The sequence below is a fragment of the Glandiceps talaboti genome, chromosome 4 (genome assembly GCF_964340395.1).
Source record: "Glandiceps talaboti chromosome 4, keGlaTala1.1, whole genome shotgun sequence".
Lineage (NCBI taxonomy): Eukaryota > Metazoa > Hemichordata > Enteropneusta > Spengelidae > Glandiceps > Glandiceps talaboti.
The window spans coordinates 10,714,694-10,734,693 of NC_135552.1; the positions used below are offsets into that span (position 1 = coordinate 10,714,694).

A 20,000-nucleotide genomic window follows, 5' to 3' on the forward strand; every position below is an offset into this window, starting at 1 on the left:
TTTATCAGTTTGTTCATCATCTGTGGAAGTTGTAGTGTAGCACTACATTAGTCGTACTCAATCGTTATAACATGTAGGATTTTAACAGCAGTGTTATGAAGTCCTGGCTCAGTGTTCTTTGCTTTGGAACTTGTCACATTCATGCTTACCACGAGCAAAGAAAACCCACCGGTGTTTTTTCATGGGTTGTATATGGTCTATAACTCTACCCTGCAAGTTATTGGCGGTTTAGCCTCTCTTACTTTTGAAAGTAAAATTGAATATCAAAGATTACACCAATTCAACATTGCTTTCACTGTCGGTCAACATGCACACTCATCAACTATTCGCTCATTTACAAACTATTTTTTTCTTCGCTGTGACAGGTCTATGGGGTCTTGTGAACAATGCTGGTATCGTTGGCGCCTACGGGGTGTATGAATGGCACAGCCGTGACGATTATCAGAAATGTTTGGATGTTAATTTACTCGGTTTGATTGACGTCACAACAACATTTCTACCACTCATAAAGAAGAGTCGAGGCAGAATTGTCAATGTAGCCAGCATCATGGGCAGATTCGTCCTCCCAGGGGGTGCATACTCTATATCCAAATTTGGAGTTGAAGCCTTCTCCGATGGACTCAGGTAAAGTTATATATTAAAGTGTGCGGTGAAGTAGAGAATCATACAGCTTATAACCTATGTATGCACTATGGATGTTATCTAGTTGAACTATCTGCAGTTTAGAGGTGGAAAACCATAAAGTTCAATGTATGCACCAACTTGATTTTTCACTTTATGATGAAGGTTTTAATGCTTTGTACTGATGGTCTCAACCAATTGTACATTGTATTTATATAGTGTGCATTGTATATCTAAAATGTGCATTGTATATCTAAATTGTACATTGTATTTATATAGTGTGCATTGTATATCTAAATTGTGCATTGTATATCTAAATTGTACATTGTATTACTATAGTGTGCATTGTATATCTAAATTGTGCATTGTATATCTAAATTTTACATTGTATTTCTATAGCGTGCATTGTATATCTAAATTGTGCATTGTATATCTAAATTGTACATTGTATTTATATAGCGTGCATTGTATATCTAAAATGTGCATTGTATATCTAAATTGTACATTGTATTTATATAGTGTGCATTGTATATCTAAATTGTGCATGGTATATCTAAATTGTACATTGTATTTCTATAGTGTGCATTGTATATCTAAATTGTGCATTGTATATCTAAATTTTACATTGTATTTCTATAGCGTGCATTGTATATCTAAATTGTGCATTGTATATCTAAATTGTACATTGTATTTATATAGTGTGCATTGTATATCTAAATTGTGCATTGTATATCTAAATTGTACATTGTATTTCTATAGCGTGCATTGTATATCTAAATTGTGCATTGTATATCTAAATTGTACATTGTATTTATATAGCGTGCATTGTATATCTAAAATGTGCATTGTATATCTAAATTGTACATTGTATTTATATAGTGTGCATTGTATATCTAAATTGTACATTGTATTTCTATAGTGTGCACTGTATATCTAAATTGTACATTGTATTTATATAGTGTGCATTGTATATCTAAATTGTACATTGTATTTCTATAGCGTGCATTGTATATATAAATTGTACATTGTATTTCTATAGTGTGCATTGTATATCTAAATTGTATATTGTATTTCTATAGTGTGCACTGTATATCTAAATTGTACATTGTATTTATATAGTGTGCATTGTATATCTAAATTGTGCATTGTATGTCTATAGTGTGCATTGTATGTCTAAATTTGACATTGTAAATCTAAATTGTGCATTGTATATCTAAATTGTGCATTGTATATCTAAATTGTGCATTGTATATCTAAATTGTGCATTGACGGTATATCTAAATTGTGCATTGTATATCTAAATTGTGCATTGTAAATCTAAATTGTGCATTGTATATCTAAATTGTGCATTGTATATCTAAATTGTGCATTGTAAATCTAAATTGTGCATTGTATATCTAAATTGTGCATTGTATATCTAAATTGTGCATTGTATATCTAAAGTAAACCTGGGTCAACGAGAAGATGAATTTTACGCTGTTTTATATTTCCAGGTTGATGATGTATCCATTTGGGGTTCGTGTGAGTACTATAGAGCCTGGTTTCTTTAACACCAACATGAATAATTGGGAAGCAATGAGACCTAAACTAGATGCCAAATGGGAGAGTCAAGGTCCCGAAATTCGGGAAGAATATGGAGAAGAATGGTTCAAAGCATGTGAGTAATTAAAACTTGTATTTTCAGTATTGGCCTATAGACGTACCTATAGACGTTTACAATAAACATCGCCCTCTACCGATACAGCTTTGCAACCAAATTTTACTACCAAACCAGAGTGACTATAGAGTCTCAGTTAAGAAGCATGATATTTTTTACGCCTTGTACAAAGTTTTGTAACTTTTTACAAACTACAGAAAATAAAATAAAGACACTGATAGTGAGCAAGCATATAAAATGACAGATGTTATCTGACCGTGAGCACAAATCAACTGTCAGATGAAAAAAGGAGACTGTTTACTAGTGTTCACAATATATGAGATAAAATGTAATATTTCATATGCGCGTGCGCTATCAGTGCCTGTAGTTTGTTTGTGTAATTCGTAACTAAAAACGTTGAATGACGATGTGAAATAGTTTATTTGTGTTCACAACGAGATAAAATGTAACATTTCATATAAGCGTTCGATCGCTATCTGTGAATGTATTTTGTTTGTGATTTGTTTCGCAACCAAACCAAACAAAACAAAACAAAGTTGTGATAGATGTAAAAGAAAAAACCAAAAACCCCGAAACATTTATGTCACCTAAGTGTAACTCTAGTCTTTCTGGTTCGGTAGCATAATCTGAGGGCACATGAAAGTACATAAAGTATAGTAATATTATTTAATCAGAGGAATCTAAGTGGCTACTTCAAAATATACAATCAAGATAAATGTGGATTAGTACAACCAATAGAGTCGTTATTTAGAAATGTATGTGACCTTAACGTCGTTAACATTTATCAATGGTGGACAATTAAAAGAAGCTTTGGATGTGCTGAAAACATGAACATGTAAAACCTTCTACATCAAGTCATTAAACTACTTTTTACTTCTTGGTTCTATAGTCAGGATGCTAGCAGGTGAGCATTTGAAGACAAGATGTTCGCCCAACATACAGGCGGTGACTGGAGCCATGGAACACGCCCTGATGTCGATCAAACCAAGAATACGATATGTGATTGGTTGGGATGCCCATCTCTTCTTCAAGCCGATGTCACTCCTACCGTCCGAAATCGCAGACTACATACTGATCAAGTTAAACAGACAACCTCTTCCCAGAAAGTGTGTCGAACAACAGAACAAGTAGAAGTTCAAATATCTATATATGTCATTCTATATAGAAAGATGTGACCGAAATATAACATTGCGTTGTATACTTATAATTAAGATCACAAAACCTGAAACAAAACGTAGTCCGGCTCGACAAGAATTTTACTAGTACTGCTACACTTTATTATGGGAAGCCGTTCAGGCCAAAAGTATTTTTTTATTTTTGCTGTAGTATTTTATATTTTTCGTACTTACAAACTAATTTTAACAGTTTATGTACTTTTATTCCATGTTCACATTATTTTAATTGAAATAAGCTTGCATTTATTTGAGAATATTGTTTTATTTTTCGTCAAACCAGAATTATTTTAAGGATTATATATAATTGAAAGTCAAAATATATTTTTGTTAAAGTTTTTTATTTTATTTTTTATCGTCTGGCTCAACAAAATCTTACTTGTCTTACTGTAAAATGTATCAATGTTAGTAAGATTTTTGTTGAGGCAGACGATAAAATGTAGCAGTCTTAGTAAGATTTTTGTTTAGCCGGGAGATAAAATGTAAGATTTTTTGTTGAGGCAGACGATAAATGTAGCAGTGTTAGCAAGACTTTTGTTGAGCCAGATGATAACATGTAAGATTTTTTGTTGAGGCAGACGATGAAATGTAGCAGTCTTAGTAAGATTTTTGTTTAGCCGGAAGATAAAATGTAAGATTTTTTGTTGAGGCAGACAATAAAGTGTAAGATTTTTGTTCAGACAGACATTCAATAAAATGTAGCAGTGTTAGCAAGAATTTTGTCGAGTCACATAAACAAGTTGTGTACATCACAACAATAACTTTTTTGATACGAAAGAACGATACAGATTATTTAGTACCTGTTTGAACTTGCCAGGCTGCATAACTCTTAGGTACTTAGGTAGGTCAATCAAGATAGTGCGTGAATATCACATTCATGAATACCTTATGTATTAAATCATTTATAATTATGTATTTATCTCCACAAATAGAAAGAAATCCAACCCATTTCAACTTGTTATACGATATATGTATATACTGTCATAATGAAAGGCTGTCTCAGCCGACACATTATCTTAATCCTGAGCACACATTGTATTTCTACTGAATCAACGAAAAAGGGTACGCGTTTCGGACGGTGCCGTAAAGAGGCATGTGGTTTACGACGTTGTCCGAATCGTAGCAAAAGTTGAATACACAACATTCGTAGAATTCAACTATATCCATCAATTCCATGCTGTGAGAAAATCGTGATTTTGTAGGGCACAAGTACATATATATCCTAACCATTTCCGAGATTTACAGACCAGGGGTCAATCCCATGGCTAGGTTCTCGCATTACGGTTATCTCATTAGCGGCGCTACAAAAGACTACATTGGTCTGGGTCATTCTTTTGTTTTCTTTCTATAACTCTGTTTGACAACTGTCTTGGGGGATTGTTATCTTAACCCTAACTGGGCCTTCAAGATGTCTACTCAACTTCAATATAATTTGTATGGAGTAATAAATGAAAGTGTACAATCCCTGTGTTTTTGGAGAATTGATGTTATATTTTCTTGAAGATTTCTTAGTTACATTTAATGGAGTAAAGTTTTTAATAAAATAGTTATCAAAAATAGACAAGGTATACGTCACAATCATGTCTTTATTTTCTTGGTTATTGAGTAATTGCTTAGTCAGACTTGGGGTATTCGTGTATTCACTCGACGAGTGTCTGAACATAACTACAGCCCATTTCATATCGGTGTTCACTGGCTCTGTTTGGTAAACTACGCTGAAACCGAGGAGAAACTGCATATTCTACAAGATTGGATTTCTTGCTACATTTTGTTTAAATGAAATACGTAGGCATGTGGGCGCCAATGTTTTGATGTCAGCATTTGATGTCTGCACTGATCATGGTGTGGCAGGTTATAGTTCATTTCATTTAGAAAAAATATGGCCAGAAACCGAAGTCATCCAATTTTTCTACCACCTGTAGCATGTGCAGTTTCTTATTGGTTTTTGCGTGGTTGTGTCCAACATAACCGTGTAGTAAACACCCCCCCCCCTTTTTTTTAGAATATCTCTTGATTGGGTTGACCTGTATGTCACCATATCTCTGTACTATTAGTGTGGGTTTGACCTCGAGGGTCAAAGTGCTCTTTTTATATAACACAATGAATTAGAGTCTGTGTGTCTGCCAGGTATTCTGAGACAGGAGCTGAAATCGCGTCATCGTTACAGACTTGAAGAAAGCTGCTGTAACAGTAAAGTAAGTTTTCACATGTATTTTATATGAAATAATGAACTTTTTCACAACGTTTGTGTTGTTCACAAAGAGTTATAGTGGCCTCTATTTGAACAACTCATTTCACAGTTCAAAGTGTATCGAGGTGTAGGTTTATGATTTTTTGATAACCACGTATGTGGTACATATAACGACGTCGCCATTTCTTGTTAATGCAGTGATATAAATTGAGAATAAACATACCGATAGATAGATAGATTGATAGATAGATACCACGGACCGTATGGCCTTGCAACGACGTACGTAGTAGCCCGGGGCGTAGTAGTAGTAGTAGTAGTAGTAGTAGTAGTAGTAGTAGTAGTAGTAGTATGCTACATAACTGTCCTGTGATCCGTGGAAAGGTTATTGCATCAAAGCACAAACCATGGACAGTTATTTTTTGGCAGCTCTGAAAGCTTAAAAGCGTTACTAGTTCTCAACATTCGAGTAGCTGGGGATATCATTGCACAGGTTATGGTATCTGGGGGTCTGGTTGGACTCGAAATTGAATTTCTTAAGCATAATATATGACAAAGGTCTCAGCAGAAATATCAGCTAAACATGGTATACGCTCCAGAATTCTTCATTTCCTTCCTTCCTTCATTCCTTCCTTCCAAAACAAACAAACAAACAAACAAACAAACAAAAGAAAGTCATATTTATCACTCTTGTTCCCCCCCCCCCATTTTGACCACGCAGCGAACATCAGGCGTAACACAAATAAAACAATATTTGAATACTGTTTTTCAGAAAAGGGTTGGTCGTTTTTTATTAGCCGAGGGTGCACCACGTGATACAAATACATAATGTGTATACTGTAATAACATAGGCTGGATTACTCTTCAGACTAGATGTAAACGTTATCTGTTCTTGTACTTCAAGAGACAAATCTATCATCATATGTACTGCTCCTTGCTATCTAACCATAGTGTTAAATTATCAAATACTCTCCACAGTCATAACTCTAGGTTTGCTGATAATATACACGCACCTAATGTTAAGACTGAATATAGCAACCGGGCATTCTCGTTTGAAGGAGCAGTTTTATGGAATAATTTATATCATCGAATCAGGTCCTCTCCTACTTTAGAGGCTAACTTTCCCCCCTTTTTTTCCATTTTAGCACAACTGAGCCGTATTAAAGGCAGCTCTGTACGTATGCGTGTGCGTGTGTGTGTGTGTGTGTGTGTGTATGTATATATTTTATGTATGTATGTATGTATGTATGTATGTATGTATGTATGTATGTATGTATGTATGTATGTATGTATGTATGTGTGTGCGTGCGTGCGTATCTATCTATAGCTATCTATCTGTCTATCTATCTATCTATCTATCTATCTATCTATCTATCTATCTATCTATCTATCTATCTATCTATCTATCTATCTATCTATCCATCCACCCATCCACCCCTCTGTCTGTCTGTCTGTCTGTCTGTCTGTCTGTCTGTCTGTCTGTCTGTCTGTCTGTCTGTCTGTCTGTCTGTCTGACTATCTTTTCTCTCTCTCCCCAGATTTCACAATGTTGTACACGATACTTCTCTTCATCATTGCCTTCATCGCCTACAAAGTGTTGGACTGGTATCTAAGGTTACCTGTCATCGAAGGCATCCCATCTAAGTACGTCTTGGTTACGGGATGCGATTCTGGTTTTGGTAACCAAGTAACTAAACGACTGGACAAAACTGGTTTCAATGTCATCGCAGCGTGCCTGACGGAGAAGGGAATGCAAGACGTACAAAGAGAGACATCGAATCGTGTTAAGACTATTATGATGGATGTCACTAAAGATGACAGTATTCTTGCTGCTTGCGATGAAGTCAAGGAGATACTTCCTGAGGGAACAGGTAGGTACCCCCTACAGGTAGGAATTGTCAAGGTGACGGTGGATTTCCTGCGAACTGATGATAATGATGACTTCATCATGATCCGACCTAGTGTGTAAGATACAACGTATTGTACCACGCTTATCAGCCTAAGAGAAGACTGGTTCACCGCTGTGAACGTAGGTGCAGCCAACGAAACTGTTCTTTTATACAGTACTAGTGGGAGGGGAAAACAGCCAGTATTTTTAGCGGGCAAAACTTGTATGTCAACAGGGTGGATAAGGGGAAAAGGTACAAATATTGGCAATGCGAACAGCATTTGAGCGATAACTTTTTTATGTTTAAATTTAAAAGCAATGTCCAGAGTGGTGTCCGACCTCCATTTCTTGAATCTGGTGGAATTAAAGATACTACAACACAGGTCACCCTAGCCAATTATCGCGACCGTGGACCATAAGCCAAGTGTGCTGAACAAAACCCACGACCTTTGGATGGTATAAAAGAGACACACAATGCCATGACAGTATCAATTTTGCAAATTCATTGTAATAGCCTAGACAGGCGCCACCTAGAGGCGTAGTAGGAATAGTTAAGTTTGTTCAAACCTGCCGAATGCCTGGTACGAATATCACCATTGGCAATGGCGATGACACACGTACACGTTACTATCGAGTGACATATACAGCTATTTTTGTTGTAAATTAAATAGTACAATTGTACAATATCCCAGAAATTATTTATAGAAACTTATTTAATGTTGTATCTTGTTGATGGAAAGACGAACAATTAACATTTGCGATGTTGTTGTCTCCCTTTTTTGTCAGGTTTATGGGGTCTTATAAACAACGCCGGTATCCTTGGTGATTTTGGAATGCCTGATTGGCTTTCCCGCAATGACTACAGACCTGTCTTTGAAATCAACACACTAGGGGTCATTCAGGTCACCATGGCCTTTGTACCACTGATCAAGAAAGCTGAAGGTCGTATAGTAAATGTTGCCAGTATCGTCGGACGCATTAGTATGAAGGAGTCGTTGCCATACTGTATATCCAAGTATGGCGTGGAGTGCTTCTCTGATGGCATCAGGTAGTCATTGTACATGTGTTCGTTTAACCGTATGATCATAAAATTCCACATGCCACAGCCTTGACAATTTTCCTGTATATGTGTATTAACCAGTAAATGCAAGGATAATTATGCAAAATTGCATGATAAGTTAGAAAACAATAGTCAAAATAAGTGGCCGACCCGAGGCGGCCGAGAAACCACGAAGTTACAGTTACATGTACACTCACCTATTGTTCTCCAGTCTTTGGCTTGTGACGTCATAGACGGGGACGAGTTTCGTCTCACTGAGGGACGAGATAAATATTTCAATGTAGGATAAAAAATTTAATTATTTCGCCTCCTCTCTTCTAATTAAACTGGCCAAAAAATTGAAAATGGGAAAAACGGGGGGGGGGGGGCGAATCACTCCCATCCCCAAGAATGTGTGGTGTACATACAACGAGTATGTGAGCTGAAGTCAAAAGTGGGGTACATGTAAAAATGAAAACTCTGGAAAGAAGATTAAAAAAAAGAGTCGTAACTCTATTTCACTGCGTTTAGCTAACGTATCATGTTTGTCGATGAAAAACTTCACTATAATTTGGACAATAGTTGTGGCCTCTATCAGATCTCCGTCATTAAATCTCACTCTGGGGTCTCACTGTTCGAGTGTCTCCGATCATTCTGTCATGGCAACGGGTCAGTAAGCCTGTCTGTGTCAGTCCATGTCCGTCCTTATAGTACATGATATTGTATTTGTTTTATCATTTTCAGTTTGTTTGTTATATTATACACCTTATCAATTATTTCAGCCTGTATTTCATCAGTTTATTGTGACTCTTTTGATGACCTCTGATTGAACACTTTCTTCTCCTTCAAGACTTTGGTTACGACCATTTAACGTCTCAGTGCACATCTTGGAACCAGGATTCTTCCGAACCGATCTCTTCCAAATGTCTGGACTGAAGGACCATATGGATAGAAAGTGGAATAGCCAGACCCCGGAGATCAAGAATGAATACGGTGAAGAGTGGTATCAGGATTGTAAGTATAAGCAAATAGCAAGGTGGCAGGTGTATAATGACCCATCTATACCCCCCCCCCCCCGTAAGGAAGCATACTACAACACTCATCCGCTCATTTGGCATGGTTGTGCAGCTAGCCCCGGTTTTCTACCCCATAGGCCCAGACCCCACATTAGCCCAATTGGGTTTAAGAATATAACCTCATTTTGACGAATGCAAGTTGCAAATTTGAAAGCCGGGTTTGTGTAAGAGAAGATGCATTTTCCGGATAAAAACTTCGGGTAGGATATAATGTACTGGCCGCCCCAAATCACCAGCTAGCTGACCAATTTTCCCTGCCAATTTTAGGCCAGCCTCACTAAATCTACACCCCCATATAAGCCAACATCTGAAAATGCAAACCCCCGAAAGACCACACCATATACATTGAGTATCCCCAGCCTCGGTCTATAGATAGACAGCCTACTTCAAGTTTGCAGTGTTGGTCGGTGGTAGTTTTAGAGGTGATATCTATGGACCACTAGCCTTCAATCTTACAAAATTTAATAAATCAAATCTGCTATATGTATTTTGTGATATTGTGTAGCAATGCAGTTAAACGTTTATTGTCTGTTGTGAATTTACAGATGTGAATAGAACGATTGATGGCTTGAAAACGAAGACGAACACTAACCTGTCTCTGGTAGTGTCAGCCATGGAGCATGCCCTAACATCCGTAAAACCACGTCAACGCTACGTATGCGGTTTAGATGCCAAATTGCTGTTTATACCGTTGTCGTGGCTACCAGCAGAAATCCACGATTACATTCGAGTAAAGTTGTTGCAGAAAGGTCTTCCCATGAAAGGAGCTCACCCAAGTCGTTCTTAACTGAATAACTAGTTAGGCTAGTCATCACGCGTTGTCTTTTGATTGTGATCGATTTATTGTTGTACTCAAATGTAAATTGATAAACGTTTTATTTCTAAAATTGAGAAATTTTTTGGCTTCAATAAGGCAAAATAAAAATAAAATGTTTGTTTCCGATAACATGACTTCTGAAAATAGGATAGGTAGGTCAGATATTTGACTTTAAATTTAAAAAAAAATTACTTCTGCCCCAAAATAAGATACTCGTCGGTCACAACATTACCACTTACACGAGAGTTTGATGAGGTGTAAAAGAAGTAAATGAAGACAATTATAAGTTAAGTAGATGAACACGTTATGGAGACTGTACTGTTATAGTCTCTGGAATACGATTTTCTGTCTTCAAAAAGTGACTACATATGAGGCAAAGGTATGAACGGTGTACACGGAAATGGAAGTAAATTGTTATCATTTTACCTTCGCATGCAAAAGAAAATGTTTAGGGTCGGGAGGGGGGAGGGGGGCTTAAACTAGAGTCGGTTGTGTTATCGGAAACATGCTATTTTCTTCATTTAGCCCTCTATAGGCAGATAGGACTTCTCGAAATTTGTCTGAGCATAATGATATTACGTAATTAATATCATGCAAGAAATAGAACTTTTTCAACACTCAAATATTCTTCAATGACCTTTTCTGTGTTTTGATGACTTTGTAACACACTCACTTCAAGTTTTACTGTAACTAGCGTACCGAACTCTCAACTGTAATTCAAATATACTCCTTAAGTATCCAACATCTTAAATATATTAGTTGCTTCAATGTCTCCTTTATCTGTGTTTTGTGCAGAGGGGTTATAGGTCAATACATCCAAAGATTTCAGTAAAAAGCCGTACAAACGTACGGCACTCCTTCCGGTGATTTGAACCGTTTCATCGGTTTGCAACCCGAAGTTTTGATGGTTTTTTTTTTTGCAAATACTACGTAACATCACATCGTATTGTTATTGTAGTTAGCTACAGTTTGATTTCCAGATTATCGCACCTATTATAAGGGGAACATTAAAAAAAAAGGAAACATTAATTTTATATTTTGCCGCATTGTGTTTCTATTTCACATCTCTGGCAATCTCTTCAAATCTTTGTTGCGGAATGACAAGTTTTGATTATCATGAATAAAAACAAATTATATATTGCCATGATATATGGTAAAGCACCAATTTGTACATCTCAGGTTCAGTGGTGTGTAATGTCATCTCGTAGAATGTATTGTAAATATAAAAAATTTCGACACTAGCGATTTTACCATTTTCACTAATTACCAGACAGGTACCTTGTGTTTATGTACACGAAGGCAGTTTAGTCACTATCCATGTTCGCATTTTTTCTGTTTTCCAGCAAAATAAGTGAAAATAAGGCTTAAAAACAAAATAGCCAGTTTTACAGTATATGTCATGTTGCATATGGTTGTGCAATGTAGTGTAATGCATGGAAGTACATGCATACAGTGCAGCTCGTTGCAATAACATGTAGTGCAGTATAGTGAGGTACAGTTCGTTCTAATGTGTTGAGATAGTTTGTTGCAGGGCTGTTGCATACATATACGGAGGGTGAAAGCGTGCTGTAAAGCACGGAACAGGTCAAGTCATGGTAGTATTTAGTACATGTTGTGCACTAATATTTTATTGTGTGTGTGTATTTGTGTGTGTGTGTGTGTGTCTGTCTGTCTGTCTGTCTGTCTGTCTGTCTGTCTGTCTGTCCGTCCGTCCGTCCGTCCGTCTGTCTGTCTGTCTATTAGGATTTTTATGATTGTTTGTCAATACTGTAGGATGTTAATATCGTCCTTTTAAGAGATGGAATTATAAAATACCATGATTGATTTAAGTATCGATGAAAGAAGACAGTGGTAACTATTATTTTAAAGCTGTACTTACTGTTACTGTTTTGTTAGATAAAATTACTTAATCGTATTGGACATCCTGCAAAGTAATGTGGGTAAACATATCTGTGTAGCAGTCAACAAGTATGGCGCAAAAAACAGCGCCCGGAAAAGTCTTCCGTAAATCATGTAATAAATTTCTGCTCAGAAACAAAGTTTTGTTTCAGCGTCCCTAGTTCCTGTCTTAGTTTTCGGAGCGTGGGACCCTGAGGCGCGCGCGCGTGGTTTGGAAGATACTCCAGCAAGCTATGCCAATCATGATTACCAAATACAATAGTTATAAGTGCAGGTACTACCAAACCAGAGTGACTATAGAGTTTCACTTAAGGGCAGCACCATGTTTTTAATGTCCCACACAATGTGTTTTGATACAAATTACATAATAACAAAATACGTGCACTGATTGCGCACACCTACATGAAATGTTACATTTTATCTCACTGTGAACACAAATAAACAATTTTGTGTTTGCTTCCTTGTTTCATTGGACAGTGATGTTGCATGAATTGTGTTCACAGCGAAACATGTATCATTTGTATGCTTGTAATTTGCATTTTTTTTAAAAACTGTGAGAGACGTTAACAAGATCACGTTGCCTAATCTATAGTCACTGTGGTTTGGTCGTAAGATCTTTCCATAACAACTATCTCTACACTGACCTGCTACATGCCATGACCTTTCACCTTCTATTTATGTCACTTTGAGTCTTGTGTGGCCAGGTGTTTATGGTTATGTGTAAAATATGATTTACTAAATATTATTTGCTTGTATTATTTTATCAAATTCATTCATTTTCAAATGTGTAAATAACTCAACTGCATGCTGCTGAACTAAACAATGGGAAAATGTTACACTGACTTCAACAATTGATATGGGCCTTGAGTAAACACGGGTAATTAAGCTCCGTTTCCACGGTCGTAACGTATCAGGAGAGACACGTCCATTCCAAAGTCAAACAAAAATAGCCGCAACAGCTAACCGAGATAATCTGCCGCGATTAGAGTTCGTCAAGTTAATAGCGTTGAATGTTTGTCGTGTCCAGGTCTACATTGGTACTTTACTATTGTACACCTTTACTATCACGATCTGACAGTTGGGGCCACTGCTGTTTGTGTAATCTTAATAAATACTCATTCCACCGTAGTCGCAAACCATATCACTTAGAGGCAGCTCCATACATGGGTTTCTAGGCTGCCAGGGGAATTCGATGGAAACTATGTGACTCGGGGGTCACGCAAACCGTCAAAAAACCAGTCACCTATCAAACCAGTTCAGTCATTGCGAACAGAATTGGGATACCATCATCCAGAAATGGCTGATCTCGTCGAAAATAATGAACACCTCGCAGAATACGTTTACTTAAAGGTGAAAGGCAAATTCCCACCTGGGATGAGTCGACCACTGTCTTCAACGTATCATTTTGATGACATCATGGTAGCAGTTTTACCGATGGACTTGTTTATTTCTGAACATCACTTGCCAGATTGTTTCCGTCTACTTGGAGACCGCCTCTACCACGACAAAAATAGGGTTAACGTCTACATCCATTCCAGCAGATACAGGCTGCGATTCCCGTATTCAAACGGAGGGTAAGAGAATCTACAATATATTGTTATAAAATTGCATTCCGATCCTTGGCGATAGTGATTTAATTTTGAACGCCGTGCTCATAATGTGTGGAATGTCGTCCACTACACACTGTATAGTAGTAGCTGCTTATCGAATTTGTACAAGATCTTTAAAGCACCATTGTCTGTCTCCGTTTAAACGAGCCGAAATCAACACATATATAAGCCAATATTTGTCAGAATCTAAACTTTCAAATATTTGAAATTCACAAATTCAATTTGTGAGTTTTATTTATCTACGTTGATTTCTTCAATCCGTACATGTCGACGTCGTTTTCAGTTTTTGGCAATGTGCCAAGAAACGAATCGCCGCTACATACAGGTGATATCACGGTTTTAATTAAAGCCGACCTTGCAAGTCATCACGTGTTACAAGGTATATCTTAAAATATTTTTGTTTACCAAACGGATAAAGACAGTTTGATATCATGAATCTTACCAATTTGTTGGCATATGTATACAAAAACAAACTTTTGTTTCTTGTAGGAAATACCAAAACACTAAAGTAAACTGTGTTGTGTCCTACCGACCACAATGAGACACACAATCATATGTAGACGTACATGTATGCTGTGATCACAGACGCGCGTTGAGAGATTCTTACAATTTGCAGTTCTAGTTAGTCTAGTTCCTATACAGTATCGTTACGATTTATACCTTCACTCACAGTTGGCATTCAGACTATTAAAGTAGTAGTAATCATGTATGTATGTATGTATGTATGTATGTATGTATGTATGTATGTATGTATGTATGTATGTATGTATGTATGTATGTATATGTGTGTGTGTATGTGTGTATGTGTGTATGTATGTATGTATGTATGTATGTATGTATGTATGTATGCATGCATGCATGTATGTATGTATGTATGTATGTATATGTGTTTGTATGTGTGTTTGTGTGTGTGTATATATATATATATATATATATATATATATATATATATAGTTTTGGTAGTATTGGAACTCTTTCTTGGGTGTAACTCGGAGTTTCACGCAATATGCGTGAAACTCCGAGTTACACCCAAGAAAGAGTTCCAGTACTACCAAAACTATTACGCTCTGCCACTGCGGTATAGAGCACTGTCTTAGCAGATTGATACTCACCGAGTTATATATATATATATATATATATATATATATATATATATATATATATATATATATATATATATATATATATATATATATATATATATATATATATAGTTTTTTATTACGCTCTGCCACTGCGGTATAGAGCACTGTCTTAGCAAATTGATACTCGCCGAGTTATATATATATATATATATATATATATATATATACTGTTCATTGAAACATATACATGTCTGATGACTCCCCTGAGGCAGCGTTGGAGCACTATTAAGAGAGTCACAGAACAATAATGTGAACAAGTTTTAATTTGGCGTTTGTGTGCAATTGCACTAAATTTATGTGATGTAAAATCATGGAATGACGAAACTACCTTTATTTCCTGGAGTGTTGTGCCCCTTTAATCAATTAAGAAGGCCTATAGTAAATTTATGAATACAGCTATGATTCAGCTAAAAAGTAAACCCAAGTCAATTAAAATGTTATTTATTTTATTATTGAATTATAATATTAATCGATTCATAATTACGTGATTTTTAATAAAGTGTGCTGAACGTGACGACACTTGAAGATCTTGATAGCCTGGCTGCCAATATGTTAAGCAAACCGATGTTATTGGATGTTGAATGGAAATGGCGTCAATCAAGCAATGGTTTTGACGCTGTATCGATAGGTAAGACAATTTCCAATAAAAGTTATGTCTACAAATAAGATGAAAGCAACGTTCTAAACACACTCATTGGAAAGTCCTTCAAGCGACGTCCTGCTATTACGCACATAGCGAAATGGGTACAGCCTATTTCAAATTACCGTTCACCAGCATTGTTTTATGCAACCAAGCAGAAACCAATAAGAAACTACTACACTTTAAAGTGACACAGTCTGAATTTATAAAGTTTCTACTCAAGAGAAAATACTTCAATAGAACGACATTCCAGTATACTGTTAATGTGGATGCATTGTCTCTCTGTAACATTACAATTGTCCTCTGGCATTGTTAGAGCAGTTGATTGCATGGTAGGAATTTCTTTCCTTAGCATTTTTTATATGTACCATAAATTACGTCATCCCCTGTTATTCAATTGCAAGTAATCGTTAAGTTTGCTTTAGTTGGTACAATTATCATGATTATGTGAGTAACTTTATACTGTAAAATGTACTGTAAACACTAATGTACTGTAAAATGTACTGTAAAAACTAATAAACTGTAAAAACTGTAAAAACTAATGTACTGTAAAAACTACGCCTAAGCACATATAAACCCAGCAAGATTGAATGAATACATACCACATTTTGTCTAAGTGAAATAAACAAACCTGTTACTATGCAGGCACCAAATGAATGCAGACATCAAAACATTGGCGCCCATGCGTCTGCGTCTAGTTGCTGTATGTGTAAATGGTTTAGTTCATATATTTTAACAGACAAAATGTAGTAAGTTTTTTTAGTGGTTTCTACATGGTTGTATCAAACAGAGGTAGTGAATGGTAACTTTAAACGGGCTGTAACTAACACCCATCCCTGGCTAAAGTCGGTGTCGTAGTGCTTAAATTGTGATCTAGAAGGAAGTCTTGGTCGACAGTTTGGTAGAGATGGTTGGATTCAGCCACGTAACAGAAACTAACATAAAAGTTACACCATGGCAACGAACCCGTTTATAGACTGGAGCTAGTTTTTAGTGTTGGGTAATTTATTGCATTACGTCACAACTTTTAACAACGTCTGTATATTATCTTTCCTTATTTATTTTTGGTTACTTCAATCTCCGAAACACTATAGAGTATTCCCTTGTTGTTGTCAACACGAGTCATCGCTTTGTTAGGGTTCAACTAGAAGAAGGATTCAAAGAAGCAAGAAAGTGTCTAAAGGAGGGAAGAAAGTTTTCAATAGAGGTAAGATGATTTGCAGAACCTTAACTTTTTTTTCATGATTGAAGAACATTGACTGGCATGTTTTAGAATGGCACCATAAATTTGTTTTTAGTAACTAACGATCACCACACACGTAAAGTACGTAAAAAGTCATTGATTTACATTCAAATACACTTTTACAAAAATTAGGTTACTTGCGACATAACTAAGTCTGGCGTAGTATAAAAACTCTTGAAAACATATATCTTCATTTACAGCGCCCTCACACTTCAAGTATACCTAAAATTTATATTAAATTTCAGTTCGACTTTACACAAATGGTAGTGCAGTGGTATACAGATCTCCTGCGTGGGATGGAAGGATCCAATGAGTGTTGCTGCTGTGGTGAAAGTACGGGTCGTTATGGCAGACTGTGTATTACAAATAATAGTAAATATTGGCCATACTATAGATGCAATAGCTATACGTGTCCTTACTGGTGCCTGTGTCTTCCCTGCTGTCTCTTCACGTGGCCGTGTTATGAGGTTTGTATTATAGTCATACAGCTCATATCATAAAGCACTGGAATCTTGACTTTCTGTTTACCCTGTTCCGTAGGTGTGACGGTGTCAATTGGGCACTGTTAGTTTCAATGAATGAATGAATGAATGAATGAATGAATGAATGAATGAATGAATGAATGAATGAATGAATGAATGAATGAATGAATGAATGAATGAATGAATGAATGAACATTGTTATCGTGAATTTTTTTTTTCAACTGCTCAATTCAGACTCTTTCAGCAGGTTGACCCAGTATTCGGGACACACGAGCTTACGGACACGTGAGCCTAATAGGGAGTCATGGGTGCCTGGAAGTTTATATTGCCCTCTGTCTGTCCTTTTCTCATTTGGTACACATGTCGACGCACCTATGACCCCTTAATACGCTCACGTGTCCCTAAGCTCAGGTGTTCTGAATAGTGGGTCAATCTATTGACAAAGACATGACTCACTGACGTGTGCGCAGTCGAAAATTCAGATAACATGTTGGAACAAAAGTTTAAGTCGACACTTCACAGCGACTGTCTTGTTTGCTGAACAAACTGACTTTAAAATGGTGACCCCAAAGAGCAAGTGTCAGTGGTGTTGTCTTTCTCTGAAAACAAACGTTCTTCCATTCTCCAAACTTTGCCTTACGAAATAAAGCTTGTTTCAGTGGTTCTTTTGAAATAATAAAATAAATTTGATTGTTCCCTTCTTGTTTTCAAAGAAAATCGTAAATCTTTTATTTTCCCAAAGAGTTAACACAATATGTGGTGGTCATATCGAATTCTGAGACGAGTACATTTTCATCATTTTGGTACAGTGACGTCAGATTTTAAATTGAGAATAGTTTGGAGTTTTCTTGAACAATATAAATTACAGAAAAGTTGAAGACTTTGTTCCCAAAGTGCAAAACGTACCCGGTATACTTTATTTTCCAATGTATTTTCAACAGTACTAGTGGTTAGAGCAAACTTCAAACAAGAATTCATACCACATGTTCAAAAAGAGGTGTTTGACGGCAACAGATCCTCGGTCGCGAATGACCGACAGAATCTGTTTTGTGTCACTGTATAGTCAATACAATACAGATACCTAGGCGTTAACTTAGGGCTTCCAAAATCAATTGTAACTCGGACCAAATGTAGAACAATTCGTCAAAGGTTTTCATTTATTCATATTTTAGACCCATCGTCACGCGACATGCAAGGACATTTGTTATGAAATGACGGGAGACGTGGTGTTTCTGGAGGAAGTCTGGGATTCGCTCATGAGCAAATTTGTCTTAAGACAGCCCACGGAGGAACTCGAAGAGGGATAACACAGAACAGGAACGTTTGTAACTGTAACAAAACTCCAAAGTAACGGCATGGCGCCACCACCAAGTGATAACTAATGACACAGTCCTTGTTGATGTCTGACGCAGTCTCAGTAAGGGCACCAATCACATATGGACCAAGAGTAGATCTCTGGTGGATTTAATGTAATCTGAAAGTAAGCCGTTAGTTAACAAGGATGTCACGACTATACCGTGCTGACTAATTTTCACAAAACGTCAAAGAACTGAACGAACTAAAAATTGTATATATTTTACAGAGGACTGGTGTAAACCGAGTCATTTACAAAACTATCTAGAATTAGAAGACTGCCATCTTGCTTTGAAGCTCACCCACCAAAATCTTTCACTTTTCACTCTTATGATATTAATTTTAAACTGGACATGACAGTTTTCACCCGCGATCAATAAAGTGGTGTGAGTTTGGACCGCACAACATCAAATAAGGCATATATACAGCGCCTTCAAAGGGTGAAATGTGTTGTTCGTGATGTGCCTCTTATGTGAAGAGGACCGTGGAGTGAACAAAAGCCAATGTATAGTTTTTGAATAATGTACAGCAATATGGTCAGAGTGCACAGAATCTTTCAATTGATACTGTGGTAGGTATTTGACTTAAGGTGCGAAAGGTATTAACTATACAATCCCTAGAAAGGTATTAACTATACAGTCCCTAAAAAAATGCTAATATATAAATATGTTACTTCTTTAATACGTAGCTGTTCAACCAGCTGTATTTACTTTTTTACATGTGTTATATATGCGTGAGTTGTACGTCACCCGTAAATGATCGTGTGTGACAGAGTGTACGAAATGGGTACAATATTACCCATTGACAGAACAGAATGACAATGTACTGTATTGACAATAAATATAACCCGGAAATTTGCCAAGATTGTGATAAAGAAATAAAAAGTGCCAATAACACAACGAAGATTCTTATCTTGGGTGTGACGTCATCGCTTCAACTCCGATCAAGACATAATAACCAGCGATATTTTATGTATATAGTTGCATTTATGTGGTTTTCATTGCATCGTCATACATCACCGCCCTCTACGGCGAGTCTTATCAGCCAACGCAGAAAGGAATGTTATTTTTCGTTGCGTCAGCCGGGCTCTGGCTTGCGAGAGTGTTTACCGATCAAACCGATGGATATTATCCTTGACAAGAATTTGTAAAACGAATTGTCGACGAGTTG

The 20,000-nt window shown here is 36.6% G+C and overlaps 2 protein-coding genes across 2 annotated transcripts in view; both read left to right on the top strand.

Annotated features, from left to right (window-relative positions):
* Positions 1-3,409, top strand: part of LOC144434149 (17-beta-hydroxysteroid dehydrogenase type 6-like) — a 4,251-nt gene extending 842 nt beyond the window's left edge. The window contains exons 2-4 of the mRNA XM_078122603.1: positions 366-624; positions 2,115-2,278; positions 3,168-3,409. Of these exons, the coding sequence (XP_077978729.1) occupies positions 366-624; positions 2,115-2,278; positions 3,168-3,409 (665 nt within the window). The remainder of the gene's footprint in view (positions 1-365; positions 625-2,114; positions 2,279-3,167) is intronic.
* A 1,449-nt stretch (positions 3,410-4,858) lies between these two features.
* On the top strand, positions 4,859-10,428 carry LOC144434150 (17-beta-hydroxysteroid dehydrogenase type 6-like). Its single transcript, XM_078122605.1, has 6 exons — positions 4,859-4,891; positions 5,871-6,006; positions 7,156-7,509; positions 8,313-8,574; positions 9,416-9,579; positions 10,187-10,428. Exons 1-6 carry the CDS (start codon positions 4,859-4,861, stop codon positions 10,426-10,428), a joined length of 1,191 nt encoding a protein of 396 aa, XP_077978731.1.
* The last annotated feature ends 9,572 nt before the right edge of the window (positions 10,429-20,000 follow it).

Coding starts and splice junctions, on each gene's coding strand:
- LOC144434150 (XM_078122605.1), top strand. CDS start 4,859: ATGTCTACTCAACTTCAATATAATTTGTATGGA. Junction 4,892..5,870: donor TTCAATATAATTTGTATGGA/GTAATAAATGAA, acceptor ACATACCGATAG/ATAGATAGATTGATAGATAG. Junction 7,510..8,312: donor GATACTTCCTGAGGGAACAG/GTAGGTACCCCC, acceptor CTTTTTTGTCAG/GTTTATGGGGTCTTATAAAC.